The 14372-nt window shown below is 39.5% G+C and overlaps 1 protein-coding gene across 3 annotated transcripts in view; it reads right to left on the reverse strand.

Moving 5' to 3' along the window:
• Positions 1 to 899: 899 nt before the first annotated feature.
• ZMYND12 (zinc finger MYND-type containing 12) overlaps positions 900 to 14372 on the reverse strand; it is a 31900-nt gene continuing 18427 nt past the window's right edge. For 2 of the 3 annotated variants that reach the window (XM_001381583.5, XM_016422544.2), the window contains 4 exons: positions 14222 to 14344; positions 8039 to 8150; positions 2615 to 2760; positions 900 to 1890 (listed from right to left, as the gene is read on the reverse strand). In XM_001381583.5, coding sequence (XP_001381620.2) covers positions 1735 to 1890; positions 2615 to 2760; positions 8039 to 8150; positions 14222 to 14344 — 537 coding nt within the window. In that variant the 3' untranslated portion in view covers positions 900 to 1734. The remainder of the gene's footprint in view (positions 1891 to 2614; positions 2761 to 8038; positions 8151 to 14221; positions 14345 to 14372) is intronic. The other variant, XM_007492937.3, reaches the window with a different exon arrangement.

Below are 14372 nucleotides of genomic sequence, written 5' to 3' on the forward strand. Positions count from 1 at the left end.
ACCGGATTCCCCCCATTACCCCTTTTGCTTTTTATTCCCTCCTTTACCTATATTTGATCTACTCTCTTGGAAACCACTTTAGTTACCACCACCACCAATTTTATTCAGGCTTCAGAATGTAATGAAGGCCATTGGGAAAGAATGGCAGCCTTCCAAAGTTAACTTCTTTTCATATCCCTACATTTGAATACAAGGTAGGAAAGGGTTAAGTGCTCTTCATTCTTTTAGCTCTTCTTTCTGGTTCTCAAGTGACTTCTGGATCCAACTGAAGTTGTGGGGTCACAGGATTTCAGAGCTGGGAACCTTCTAATGTAGTCTCTTTGTTGTATTCATCCAAGGTCAGCGTGAGTAGTGGCAAAGCTAAAAGATTGCACTCATGGCTCCCAACTCCCAGTCCAGGGCTTATTCTGTATACTGTGTTAACCTACTCTACAAAATCCCTGACTGAATTGGTGTCCTAGAACTTTAAAGTGCTCAACATTTGCTTTCCAAAGAGTTCTCTTTTAACTCTTAATACAGTGATCTATCAGTCCATATTTATTGAGCACCAAACAGGTGCTCAATAAATTGCATCCCACCAAGCTTGGCAGTCCCCCCTTCTTTTTTGATATGGTTTGATAGGGATGCAAAGATGTAAAAATATACAAGTCCTAATTTTTGTATGCTCTTGGAAAACTATGTGTAAAGTGGAAGTTGGGAGTTGATTTTTATCAGCTTTGCCCATCAAGGTTTTTGATTTGAGGATAATAAAAAATAAATCACATTTTAAGGAATTAGGACAAGATCATTGATCACCAACACTTAGCTGTGGATTGCAGAACCTGTCAAATTCAAGTGGTGTTGTGACTTACAGTATTGCTTTAACAAAAAAATAAGTCATAAAAACAAAATCCCTGAAATTGTGACAGCTGCCATTATTAGGGATTTATTTAGCTCTTTGAGAGCAGTATCACAATTCAGAGCCCTCACAAGTAATTTCATCCAACCCCCATCCAAGCAAAATGCCTTGATAATATCCTTGACTGGTGGCTATCCAGGGTCTGCACTGTGCCTCCTATGAATATGGAAGCTCATAGAGAAGGGGAAGTCTATGCAAAGCCTCTAAAGTATCTTTGAGCTCAGATTTGGAGCTTAACAGACAGGATAGCAACTGGACAGACTTGTTAAGAACCCATAAAATGTGTATGGGGGACAATGCTGGTAATGGAATAATGAAAAATCACATTTGTATGTGATGCTATAGCATCTAAGATTTACAATCACTTCCCTTACACTCCCCCAGTAGAATTTCCCATTTTACAGATGAAGAAACTGAGGCCCAGAGAAGTTAGGTGCTTTGCCTGAATCATACAGCTAGTAAATGTCAAAGGCAAATCATTTCCCTAATTTATTGATTGTATTCAACTGAAACTGCACTCACATTAATGCACAAAATGAGATATAGCTAGGAGTGTACCCCTAGTCTAATGCTCCCAGTTTCCTATGATAATGGAATTTACATAAGAAAAAGCATGAAAACAAAATCATAACAATACACCAATGTCCTGATGTCCTGCCACACAAATCAAGGAGTAGTATGACTTCTACACCCTCTTCACAAAATCCAACTTTCCCTTAGAATGGGTACTGTTAGGATACATTTGTAGAGAGTAAGATTTCAAAACTGAATTTCCTAGGCTGAAATAGCAGCTATAATGCATTATAAGCCCTTCTTCAGCATCCACTTTTGTCCCTCTATTGTCCCTGGCCGGCAAAGAACTTGGCTGCTTTCAAGGTCACTGGGTCTTTGGAAGCAATGAGGCCTAGTAGGTCTCGAAGGGCTTCAGTTACGTCTTCTTTATTGGGCAGCTCTTTAGATAAAAGGTAGGCTTTCACAGCAAGTTCATGAGCCTGAAATGAAAGGGAGAAGACTAAAGAAAGTTGTCACAGGACTAGATGAACCCATTAGATTGGGAGTTCCTTGAGGGCAGGGGCTGTCTTTTGCCTCCTTTTGTATTGCCAACACAATATAGTGCCCAGCACATAGTAGGTGACTAATAAATATTTATTGAATTAAAATGTAAAAATATAAGATAGAGAGGGAAACATGATCATAGACATAGAGCAGGGAAGCACTTAAGGACTGTCTAGTCCACCTCTCATTTTACAGAAGAGAAAGTGGTCCAGAGAAGAAAGGACAGCCAAGGTCACAGAGCCAGAATCTGAACCCATGTCTCTTTCCCCTTTGATCTGCACCTGAGCCAATTCACCCCTTCTCATGCAGCTTGGTAACCCCCATAGGCTCACCAATATAGATTGGTGCTGAGCCTCACCTGGATGCTCTGTTAGCTGGTCTCCCTTAAAGATGAAATATCAACTCCCTACACTTCAGATGCCTCTCTCTGAGGGTCCTCTGGCCCCTTCTGTTCCCTGCAGAAGTAGGATCACCTCTAAAGAGGCACTGGGGACACACCTACCTACCTACCTTTTCCCACAGCTAACTCATATGGAATTTTTTTTTTATGAGACCAATCCTGAACTGAAAATAACTGCAGCTACTTTGAATTTAAGGGTGTTGGGCAAATTGAGAATTTATTTTAAGTTTTCCTTTCCTTTCTATAACATGCAAACTTGCCTTTGATATATTCATCATTAGGTAATGAAGTATTGCTACTGTTTTCAAGATAAAAAGAATACTCGCTGGCTTTTCTTTGCCTGTGTTTTCTCGAATTTCTAAAATGGTTTCCAGGATGTGAACTGCTTCTGCTTCCTGGGCTTCATCTGCAAGGAAAGTGGATTTGTTATGACAAGGCCTAAAGTAAGATTCTGGGCACCTCCCCAGTCCCTACCACTAAGAGTTTCATTAGGTAGTTTGACAGCCCTAAAAGAGCCTTCTTCTCCAATACCCTAACCTTCCAAGTCCCTCCATCTCTTCCACTCCCCTTCAGCTACACACAGTGTCATATGCACACCTCTGATCTTGCCATTACCCACAAGGGTTTTATGCCTATGATCAAGAATTATGAAATTATTTTATCTACTCATAACCTGATATCAGTATTCTCCCTTAATATTATTTTAATATTAAATATTAAACCTTAATATTCCTGGAATTATTTTCTTTCTCACTGTGACTTCCAGTCTTCTCTCTAGCCCTTGGACTTTTCTAAGTCATCATCCCTGCTCTGGCTTCACGTTCCTTACTTGCCCAATCTCTGCTCCATAGTTAACCTGTTCAGCTCTTCATCATCTACTCTCAGCTCCCTTTTAAGCCCTTTTTGGGCTAAACCCCCAACCTTGGATGATCTCTAGTCCTGCTAATGTGTGAAGGAATGGATGAATAAAGCATGAATTAAGTGCTTACTAGATGCAAAGGACTATGCTAAGTGCTAGAGATACAAACTGAAAAGTAAGACCTTCCCTATTCTCGGAGAGCTCATATTGGGGAAGACATGACATATGGAAGGATTCAGCTGCAATTCAGGTAGAAATGCCCTATTGGCCTTAGAGCACAGCAACAAAGCAAATGATAATGCATATTCTTTGATGTCATTTCCATTAATAAATCCTATCTATTTCTGATGTTGAGCCATTGAACAATGTCAAGGTCTTTGATAGAAAAAACTTTCTTTTCTGGGTATTCAATAGCTGTGGTTGTAGTAACCATAGGAACAATTTCCAGGCTATGTCCCCACAAGGACTGCTTCCCATGATGAAGCCTGAGGGCACTGGGCTGAAAGCATTACTACCTTCAAGGCTTTTGGCTTCTGGGTAATGGGATGACCCCATCAGGCTCTGAGGGCAGACAGTGGTAGTAGTGGTGGTGATTTGACTTGTCTGGTACCTGCTGCCTTTTTGGCCTCTACCTCAGGGGGCTTTGCTGCTTCAGCAAGTTGTTTGACAGTTAGTGTGGATGACTGGACCCTTTTCCATAGTTTTGCTTCATTTGATAATGGCTGGGAGGGCTGGACTAGAAGCAGGATTGCTGGTCTGGAGGTAGGGTGAGGTTTTATGTCTAAATTGGACAAAGCTGGAAAAGGTCACCACTACTGATTATGCACATTAAAAATTTAGATTATATAATCTCAAGGAGGCTCTCAATGTAGCAAGGTAATCCTTTTATGCTTTCCTGATTCTTTATCTCATTCCTCACATCAGCTGTCCCAAACCTATTCTTAAATCTTCCACACCATTCCTTCAGTCTGTCCTCACAGTTGAAGACACCACCTCATGCTTTATGTGGGTTATTTGCCATGAGTTCCCTCATTTCTATATTATATAACCCCTTGACATCATCCTCAACTCTTTCCTTTATTTCAATCTCTGATAAAAAAAAAGATGGCTCTTACTAAGGCTAAGCTCTCTGCATGCAATCTTGATCCCAATTTATTTTTTCCAGCAGATTGCCTTTAATTATCTTAATATCTCTCTTCAATCTTTATTTTCTCCCCAGTGTACTGATTCTATCCCTGCCACTTGCAAACATGGTTAGGTCTCTCCTATCCTTAAAAAACTTTCACTGGATCCTACCATCTCTTCAAGCTATCCTATATCTCTCTTTCCTTTATCAGCTGAACTCTTAGAAAACACCATCTATTCTCATTGCCTTCATTTCCTCTCCTCTCACATTTCAACCCTTTACCTTCTGGCTTTCATTCTCATCATTCACCTGAATCTGATCTCTCCAAGTGACCACTGATCTCTTCATTGCCATATCTAATGGCCTCTTGTCAATCTTTGCCCTTCCAGACCTCTCTGTAGCCTTGGATGCTGTTGATTCCTGAATATTTTCTCCTGTGCTTTCATGACACTGTTTTCTCTTGATTCTCCTCTTGTCTAATGATTTCTTTTTAGTTTTCTTTGCTGTATCATTATCATATCCCACCGCCCACCTATATATGGGTATCCCAGAAGGCCTGGTCCTGAGCTATTTTTTTTTATTAATGATCTACATTCTTTCTCTTGGAGACTTCCTTAGCTCACATTAAATTAATGCTAATGATACCCAGATTCCTTATGTCCAGCTCCAGCCTCTTTCCTGAGTTCCAATTCTACATAACAAATTGCCTTTTAGACATTTCAAACTCACCATGTCCAAGAAGGACCTATATATTATCTTTCCTCCAAAAGTCACTTCTCTTTCAAATTTACCTATTCCTGTGTAAGGTAGTATTATTCTTCGTGTTACTAAGGTTAGCAGCGTCAGTGTCATCCTCCACTTTTCACTCTCATTCACTCCACATATTCAATCTAATGGCAATGGGCTGTGAGCAGTGAGGGGCAGTGATGGAAATAGGACCCTCATGCTCTGGGGTCGTGTATTTCTCACCAGTTAACACTATTTAAACATGAACTGCAAAATCTGTGGTTTCAGTCAAGCAGGAATTGAAGAATCTGTATTGTTGATCAGTTACCCATTCTGTATCATCAATCACCTGTACTGGATCTATAATGCTCTCTACTGGGCATCAGCTTTGTGCTTGCTCTGCATTATTAATTACCCATATTGTTCTATGTTTACTTTAGTTCTGAACTGATAGGCATGATTAATTACCTATAATGGTCCTACTATGCTATATCCCTTCCCTACATTCTAGAAGGGTAGTGAGACATCTCCCTCACTGACAAATGATGCCAGGTGGGACCATAGAAAAACTTGGGACATGCACACTCAGGGCTCTGGAATTCCAGAAGGATCCCCCAGATCTGCACATGCTCCTTATTCCCTTTCTGGTGTCCTATAATGTGTTGAACCCAAAACCACACCTCCACTTGAATTTGGCCATGCCTATTTTCCAGGGTTTTCAGGAAAGGTGGAAACTTCCCTGGAATGGCAGATGACTAGCCCCCAGACCCTAATAAATATGCAAACCCTTATTGACTTATAACTGTGGATAGGATTCCTATCCCATTGGTTGGATTGGGTGACCTCTTTGATTCTTTCCAGTACTTTGCTTTTTACTAGCTGTGTGACCTTGGATAACTCATTTAATTGTTTTGAGTCTTCATTTTTTAAAAAATCTGTAAAATACCAATACCTACCCTACTTATATCAGTATCATTCTGAGCATCAAATGAGATAATGTGTGCAAACACTTTGTAAACACTAATGTCTCTCTGTATATGCCAGCTATTAAGTGATAGGAATGGGTTGCCCTATGGAAGGTTGCTGATATAGTGGGGATTGCACTGTTTCTGAATGGTAGCTGAAACCACCCAAGAGGATTATGAAGAACCAGCACTCCTAGGAGGCCCTCCCCCCATTCAATGAAAATGAAGCGCTTCTATATCAGAACAACTTCATTTGCAATTTTAAAAAAACACATAACTGCAGTGACTGTTTGAGAAACCAGTACAAATGGTATAAAAAAGGTGGTTGTGGGGATGGGATGACTGGGAGGGAGCAAAAAAAAAAAAAAATATATATATATATATATCTATAGTGGTTACCTACTGTGCTGTATATCTACGCCTTTTGTTTTACTTGCTCTGGAACTGGCCTCAGCATCATTTCCTGACCAACATTTCCAAACCATACTTGGCATGCACTCCCTCACTCTTTCCAAATCTCCTTTAAGTTTTGTATTTCCCCATCAGAATGTGGGATCCTTGAGAGCAGGGATTGTCTTGCTTACCTATATTCATATCCCTAGCATTTACCATAGTGCCTCATACATAGTAAACACTTTTATAAGTGCTTTACCTATCTACCTAGCCTATCTGTAATGGGATTTGGTGTATGCCCAAATCATCTAAGATGGTGTCATTCATATGGAAGATCCTAGGAATTTTCTTTCAGGAGACTGAGGACTGGAATATGTATAGACATTCTGTAGTGACTGGTCAAACAGTTGATGGTAGCCTTTCTCCACCAGTTGCACAGCTAGAACTGGTTGAATCTTTAAAACTACCTGAGTACTAGGAGGGTGAAAGACTCTTTGCTAATAGCAGGTGACACCATATAGTAAAAGGAGAAGGTCTGAGGTTTGCCCACTGGGCATGCCTTCTCAGCCTCATTTGACACAGGACCCTGGGTAATGCAGATTAACTATGTATGGCTTCCTTCCTAAGGCTGAAATGGACGGCTCAGCTCTGTCTTCCCATCACTCCCCTTATCCCTACTGAGACATAGTGTTTATATAACTGCTTACAGACTAACCTCAAATCTGGGGGGTTGATTTACATTAGCCTTGAAAACAAATCCAGATAAGTGACCATCCCACTGTGCCAGCCAGAGGGAATAGCACCCCTGGCCACAAACTAAAGGCTGGTGGCCAAATCCCTTAAGCTCTAAGAAGCTTTCATAGCCTAGCTAAAGCCCTTGTCTCTGACCAACTTTGGGTCCCTTTGCCAATTGTGTTTCACAAAATCTGCCCTTCCTAAGCAGCCTGGCCACCATAGCCCACCCTGATTCTAGCCAAGCAGACCTACTTACAGCTCCCACAAAGTATTTATTCTTATCACTAAAGGAACACCCATGGCTCTGCTGGTCTCTCAGTCTAAGTTATCTTCTGCATTATTTTCTGCCAATTCCTGTCCCTCCCCTCCAGCTAAAAATTCATTCTCTCCAGGCAGCCTTCTTTGATCACACCCATGCCTCCAATCTATGGCCCTTCCACATTTCTGGACTCCATTTGTAAGCCATCACTTGCCTTAAAAGCATTCTTTGGTCATATCCTCATAGGTTCTATATCCCTAGCTGTTAAGAGTATTGTACAGCATTAGACATCACAAATGTGCAATAAACATTGCTGGTGGTTGGATCTGGCTGCTGGAAGGCACTATTATTAAAAATGCCTGGGCATTAAAATGCCCAGGACCAACTAATTCCTAGATTTTCCCTTGGCAGACAGACTATGTGGGTCAGGGTGCTATGTAAAGTAGATTTGGATTCTAAATTCCAGTCTGGAACTTAGAAAACGCTATTCACTTTGTATGCCTCAATTTCCTCATAATTAAATAGGAGAGAAAATCCATATGACTGAAGAGCACACTCAGAGCCATGCTTGTCTTGCTCTCATATCAGCTGAGAACACAACAAATAATAAGGTACAGTTACCTAAACCAGTATCATTTTCCAGTTCCTTGGCCAATATATCTGCTGGTTGCTTGCGAGCACTTAACTGATTTTGAACATGTTGATCTAAATATGTATGCCAGATTTCAGTTACCTGTCAAGAGAGAAAATAAAAATAAGATTTGTAAACCAGGACACCTGCCCTTCAACAGTTAACTCTGGATGGCCAGGGAATCAGTGTGGGATAGAGATGCTCCTGGACACATCTATAGAAGCACAAAAATCCAAAGAAGAGGAAAAGTTCTTAAAAAGTAGAATTGGCCAAATAGAAAAAGATATGCAAAAATGCACTTAAGAGAAAAACTTCTCGAAAGACAGAAATTGGCCCCTTGGAAAAAGAGGTACAAAAATTCACCAAGGAAAATAACTCTTTACATAGTAGAGTTGGCCAAATAGAAAAGGAGGTAGAAAAGCTCAGTCAAGAAAATCATGCCTTAAAAATTAGAATTGGGCAAGTCAAAAGAATGAAAAAAAAATAGAAGAAAATATGAAATATCTCATGGAAAAAAACAACTGGCCTGGAAAATAAATGTAGGAGACATAATTTAAGAATTATTGGACTACCCACAAGCTATGATCAAAAAAAGAGTTCAGAAATCATCTTTCAAGAAATCATCAAGGAAAACTCTGATATTTTAGAACCAGAGGACAAAATAGAAACTGAAAGAATCCACCAATTGCCTCCTAAAAGAGATCCCAAAAGGATAACTCCTGGGAATATAGCCAAATTTCAAAACTCCTAGGTCAAGGTGAAAATATTACAAGTAGCCAAAAAAGAAATAACTCAAATATCATGGACCCATAGTCAGGATAACACAAGAATTAGCAGCCTTCTACATTAAAGGATCAGAGGGCCTAAAGTATGTCAATTCCAAAGGTTAAAGGAGCTAGAACTTCAAGCAAGAATTACTTATTCAGAAAGACATTCATTAAAGTTAAACTGTATATATCCCAACATGGGGAGATGATTCTTGTAACACCAAAGAACTTTGTCATTGTTAGGGCACTTAGAAGAACTATACATATACAGAGAGTGAGGGGGTGAGTTGAATATAATGGATTGATATAAGAAATTAAATAAAATTAAGGCATGAGAAAGAGAAATGCATTGGGAAGAGGAGGAAGGGAAAAACAGAATGAAGGGAAAAACAGAATAAAATAAACTGTTGCACATGAAAGAGTGTTTACAGTGGCAGGGAAGATGGGGGAGATAGGAGGAGAGTATGTGAACCTTTCTCTCATCAGAATTGGCTCTATAAAGGAAGAATATACAGTTGGGTATAGAAAGCTATCTTACCCTTGTGATAGGGAAAGGATGTTTTGCAACAGACTGTGTAAAGCAAACTTTAGAGTGATTGATAGGAGCATGTGACTGAGAGTCACATGGGAGCCTAAGGGCCAGGATCTGGGCAAAGATTCTGAGATGTCAATTGTCTTGGCACTTCTCTTCTGAAGGACCTGAAGTTGGAGGTTTTGAAAAAATAGATTTCTGGCTTTGGTGATGCCAGCTGAAGAGAGGAATCTTTTGAACTGGCTGCTGGCAGCTTGAACAGAAGATTGAGGACACACTTCTCCACTGGACCTGCTTGGACAGTTATCATCTGAAGATCTTGGCCCATTTGATTAGACTCCACTTGTGAGATTTGGCTACTGGGGAAACTTATTGTTTAGTTTAGAATAAGAGAAGAGAAGATAGACCTATAGAAATTAGAGTTTAAGATTACTTGTAATCATTCTCCTAACCCTTTTCCCTTCCTCCCTTTCCCAACAATAAATCTAATATTTATATGTTTCCCTCTTGTTCATTTCCCTACCAATTCCCATTATAACACCCTACAACAGTCATGGTGAACCTTTTAGAGGGGTGGATGATGTCCTTAGGCACATGTGAAGAGGAGGGCAGCAGCCTGGCCCCACATCCCTCTGGATTTCTAGTAACAAACTCTGTGCTGGGTTGATGGCAGGCATGACCACAGAGAGGATACTGAGTGTCCCCTCTGGCACACGTGCCATAGGTTTGTCAATACAGCCCTACAGTAAAGTAGGAGGGTAAGCTATGAGGAGACAAGGGGTGAGACTGAGAGAAAAGAGGGCAAATTGGGGGAGGTGAAAGTCAGAAACCAAACAGCAATAAACAGGATGGGAAGTAATTTGTAATCAAAAAGGTGCAACAAATTTTTACAAGTCTATCAAATAAAGGCCTCATTTCTCAAATACATAGAGAAATGAGTTGAATATATAATAATAAAAGTCTTTCCCCAATTGGTAAGTAGTCAAAGGATATAAACAGGCAGTTCTCAAAGTAATTAAAGCTCTCTTTAGTCATATAAAAATGTTCTAAATCGCTAGTAATTAAAGAAATTCAAATTAAAACAACTCTGAGGTACCAACCCACCACATATCAGATTGTCTATTATGAAAGAAAAGGAAAATGACAAAACATGAAAGGGATATGGGAAATCTGAGACAGGAATGAATTGCTGGGGAGTTGTGAATTGATTTAGTCATTCAAGAAAGCAATTTGGACCTGTGCCCCAAGGGCTATAAAATAGTGCATACCTTTTGACCCAGCAATACCATTACTAGATTTGTATTCCAAAGAGAGAAAAATTAATCAAATAAGGGAAGATATGTACGGATATGTACAAAAATCTTTAAAGCAGCTTGCTTTGGGGGACAAAGATTTGGAAAGTGAAAGGATACCCATCAATTGGAGATGAGTAAGTTATAGTCTATGACTGTAATAGAATACTCTTGTGCTGTAAGAAATGACAAGCAAGAGTTGCTTAGAAAAACCTGGAATGACTTACATGAACTGAAGTTGAGTGAAATAGCAGGCCAGGAGAACATTACACAGTAACAGGAATACTTTACAATGAACACCTGTGAATAACAGCTATTTTCTAGCAATACAATAATCCAAAACTATCCTTAAGGACTTATGATAAAAAAAAAAATTTCATCTACTTCTAGAAAGAAAGAATTGTTTGAATCCAAACAAAAGCAAACTTTTTTCGCTTTCTTAATTTTTTTTTCTATTTGAATTTTCTTCCACAAAAGGATTAGTATGGAAAAATGTTTTATATGATTGCACACGTTAAAAATCTATATGAGATTGATATGTTTATCATCTCAAGGAGGGTAGGGAATTGGGTGTAAGAGAGAAGTTGCAAAAGTAGGAAAAATCAGATCCAAGAAGGCAAAGGAACAGCCTAAGCGGGGTAAGGGCAAGGAAGACTCAAGATTCCAGGAAGGAACAGAGGAGCTGAGAGGATTCAAAACTGTCAGTTCACTTCTGATCAATTCTCTCCTGGAGTGGAGGACCTTTGAGACGGAGGATCCCTCTGGACATTGACTAACTTCCAGTGAACCCCCAAATCTCTCTGGTTATAACTGAAGACAAAAGTAGACTGGGACTTTATAAAAAGTCATCTACTGAGAAGATTTCTTTCCCCAAATTGTCCTGAACTTCAAATCATAGCCAGATTAGCTTAAGAGGAAGGACAAACCCCACAACTGACCAAAGGAGCCTGAACACCTCAGGATTTGGGGGGGGGGAGGTCAGTTGCTAATCTATAGGGATTCCTGTCTCCCAATTTCCCCAACCAAACACCCTCATCCTCCCTTCCCTGTGTGTCCTCAAGAATAGAATGTTACCCTTTAGATCAGGTCTGCCTACTTTCTGATATCAAAGAAGGAGACTGAAGATTTGGGCAGAATAATACTGTTCCCCAAAAAGGAGAATAGTTCAAGACCAGGGCTAAGGAGTGAACTAGGTCTCAAAGGGAAAGGTGGCAGTTGGAATATTGGGAGGATCCAGAGGCAGGAAGTTTAACCTGTCTTTCAACAACAGCTAAGATCAAGAAGGGAGGTAGTAGGTTATTTCTCTAAGACCTTCTCCTCCAGTCCTTAACCTCCACCTCCCAAACCCAATCTTTGAGGAGACATATTCTGTCCCTCAGGAAGACAAATAGTGCTATCTTCCCTAAGGGGAAGGGGGGGGGATCACTCTCTTCCCTCTCTCCATTTATTCAGTTCTCTCACCCTCTCTCTCCAGTTCCCCAGTGTGTGTGTGTGACCTCCTTCTGGTCATATATTACACAGGGTAGAAGGGAGGGGGATGATAAACACTCAATATTGTTTGAAAAATGTTGGAAACTGTTTTCACATGTAACTTGGGGGGAATAAAATAATTTTAAAAATAAATATTGAGAGGAAATATGCGTACTTGACTGGTAGTTGGGAAGACCTGGGTTCAAATCCCACTCCAAAATTAATTAGATGTGTGGCCTGGGTAGTCTCTATTTCCTTATAGGTGGATAATGTAGCTATCTCATCTCCCATGATTGTTGCGAAGATCAAATGAGGTAATACATGAGAAATGCTCTAGAAACATTAGAATCTACACAAATACCAACCATTGTTTATCTGAATGATTATGAAAAATTATTCATAAATTATAAATTAATTATAACTCAATTAATAAATACTCTTCATTATCCTGTGCTATATATATAATATAGTCATTCTCTCAGGCAATATGGAGGAGTATATTACTGTTGACCAGTTTATACAACCTAGATTTTTGTGCTTTGTGAGCTCTTATCAGTTTAAAAAAATAACTGTCCCCATTTATGCTGTCACTTCTATGTATCTATAGAAGTCTCTCTTTTCTAAATGTGTTGCTTTTACTTTGAACAAGAATATATATATATATATATATATTATAACTGTTTGAGCTTTATTTAACATACAAAAAGTGTGATACTTTGTGATATTTTGAGCTTACTTCTAAATAAACATTAATTCATTCAGCAAACATTTATCAAGTGATTACATTATGTTTGAGCCAGAAAGTCAGAAATTTGACATGGTTCCCATCTTCAATGAGCTTATAATCTAATGTGGGGCATTAAACATATCCATAGATAGTACAGAACAGTTGAGATTTCTGAAAGAATAACCCATAGGGAAGTCACATTACTCTAATAAACATTATATATATATTTATATTTATAATTATTATAATAGTATATTGCATGTGGCATTTTATATAAACATATCTGGTATTCAAAGAAAGAAAAATTTGAGCCCTTTCCATTTTTCTTTACCCTTAACAGGTGATGTCTTCAATTTTGTTGTGATTCATTCATGTTCAGCCATGCCCAACTCTTTGTGATCCCATTTGGGATTTTCTTGGCAAAGACACTGGGGTAGTCTGCCATTTCCTTCTCTAGCTCATTTTACAAATGAAGAGACTAAAGCAAACAGGGTTAAAGTGACTTGCCCAATGTCACACAGATAATAAGTGTCTGAGGCCAGATTTTAACTCACAAAGAGGAGTCTTCCTGACTCCAGGCTGTGTTATAAATACTGTGGTGCTACCCAGCTGCCCCATATCTGCAATTAACTACCCCCCAAATTCATTTCTTCTCCCCAAAGTGGACTCCAACATGATTTAATTACCTTGCTCTTAGGAATATAGCAGGACATACAACACTGCATTTGGTTGCATTTTAATGCAAATCAAGCAGTAATATGTCAGGTGCTTCACATGTACCCAGCATATATCTAACTTTGGTTAGAAGAATAGCAGTGGAGTCTCAAGATATGAACAAGACTAAAGAAAACAGTCACTTCAAACACACACAACTTTCTACTCCTCTTATGTCTTACACCCCCATCCATGTAACTCTTGATCCTGAGACACTAGCTTCCTGGCTATTCCTGGAACAAGACACTCCATCTCTCAGCTCTAGGCATTTTCTGTGGCCATCCTCCATGCCTGGAATGCTATTCTCCCTCCTCAGCCTTCTGGTTTCCCAGCCTTCCTTTAAGTCCCGACTAAAATTCTATAATCTCCAAGAAGACTCTCCTATCCCCTCTTAATCCTAGTACCTTCCTTCAGTTCTTTCCTTCTTCATCTTGTAAATAGCTTATTTATATAGATTTGTTTGCAAGCTGTCTCCTCCATTAGACTGAGAGCTCCTAGAAGATGGGACTATCTTTTGTCTTTCTTAGAATTCCCAGAACTTAGCATATGGCTCGGCATATAGTAGGTGTCCAATAAATGCTTACTGACTGACAGACCCAAATGAGATTAATATAAACAGATGATGGTGGATCAGGCTCCTTATGATCCAATTTTTGTCTATGTTGGCTCACCTTTGTGTAGAGGGAGTCTGCTATATCCATCTTGTTCTGGTGAATGAAAACATTACCCATGAGGAAATATCCTCCTGAGGTTCTGATATCTTCTGATCCATATACACAGCTGGCAAAATAAATCTGAAGGGAGGATAGAGAGCAGTTTGGG

This window comes from Monodelphis domestica, chromosome 4 (genome assembly GCF_027887165.1).
Source record: "Monodelphis domestica isolate mMonDom1 chromosome 4, mMonDom1.pri, whole genome shotgun sequence".
Lineage (NCBI taxonomy): Eukaryota > Metazoa > Chordata > Mammalia > Didelphimorphia > Didelphidae > Monodelphis > Monodelphis domestica.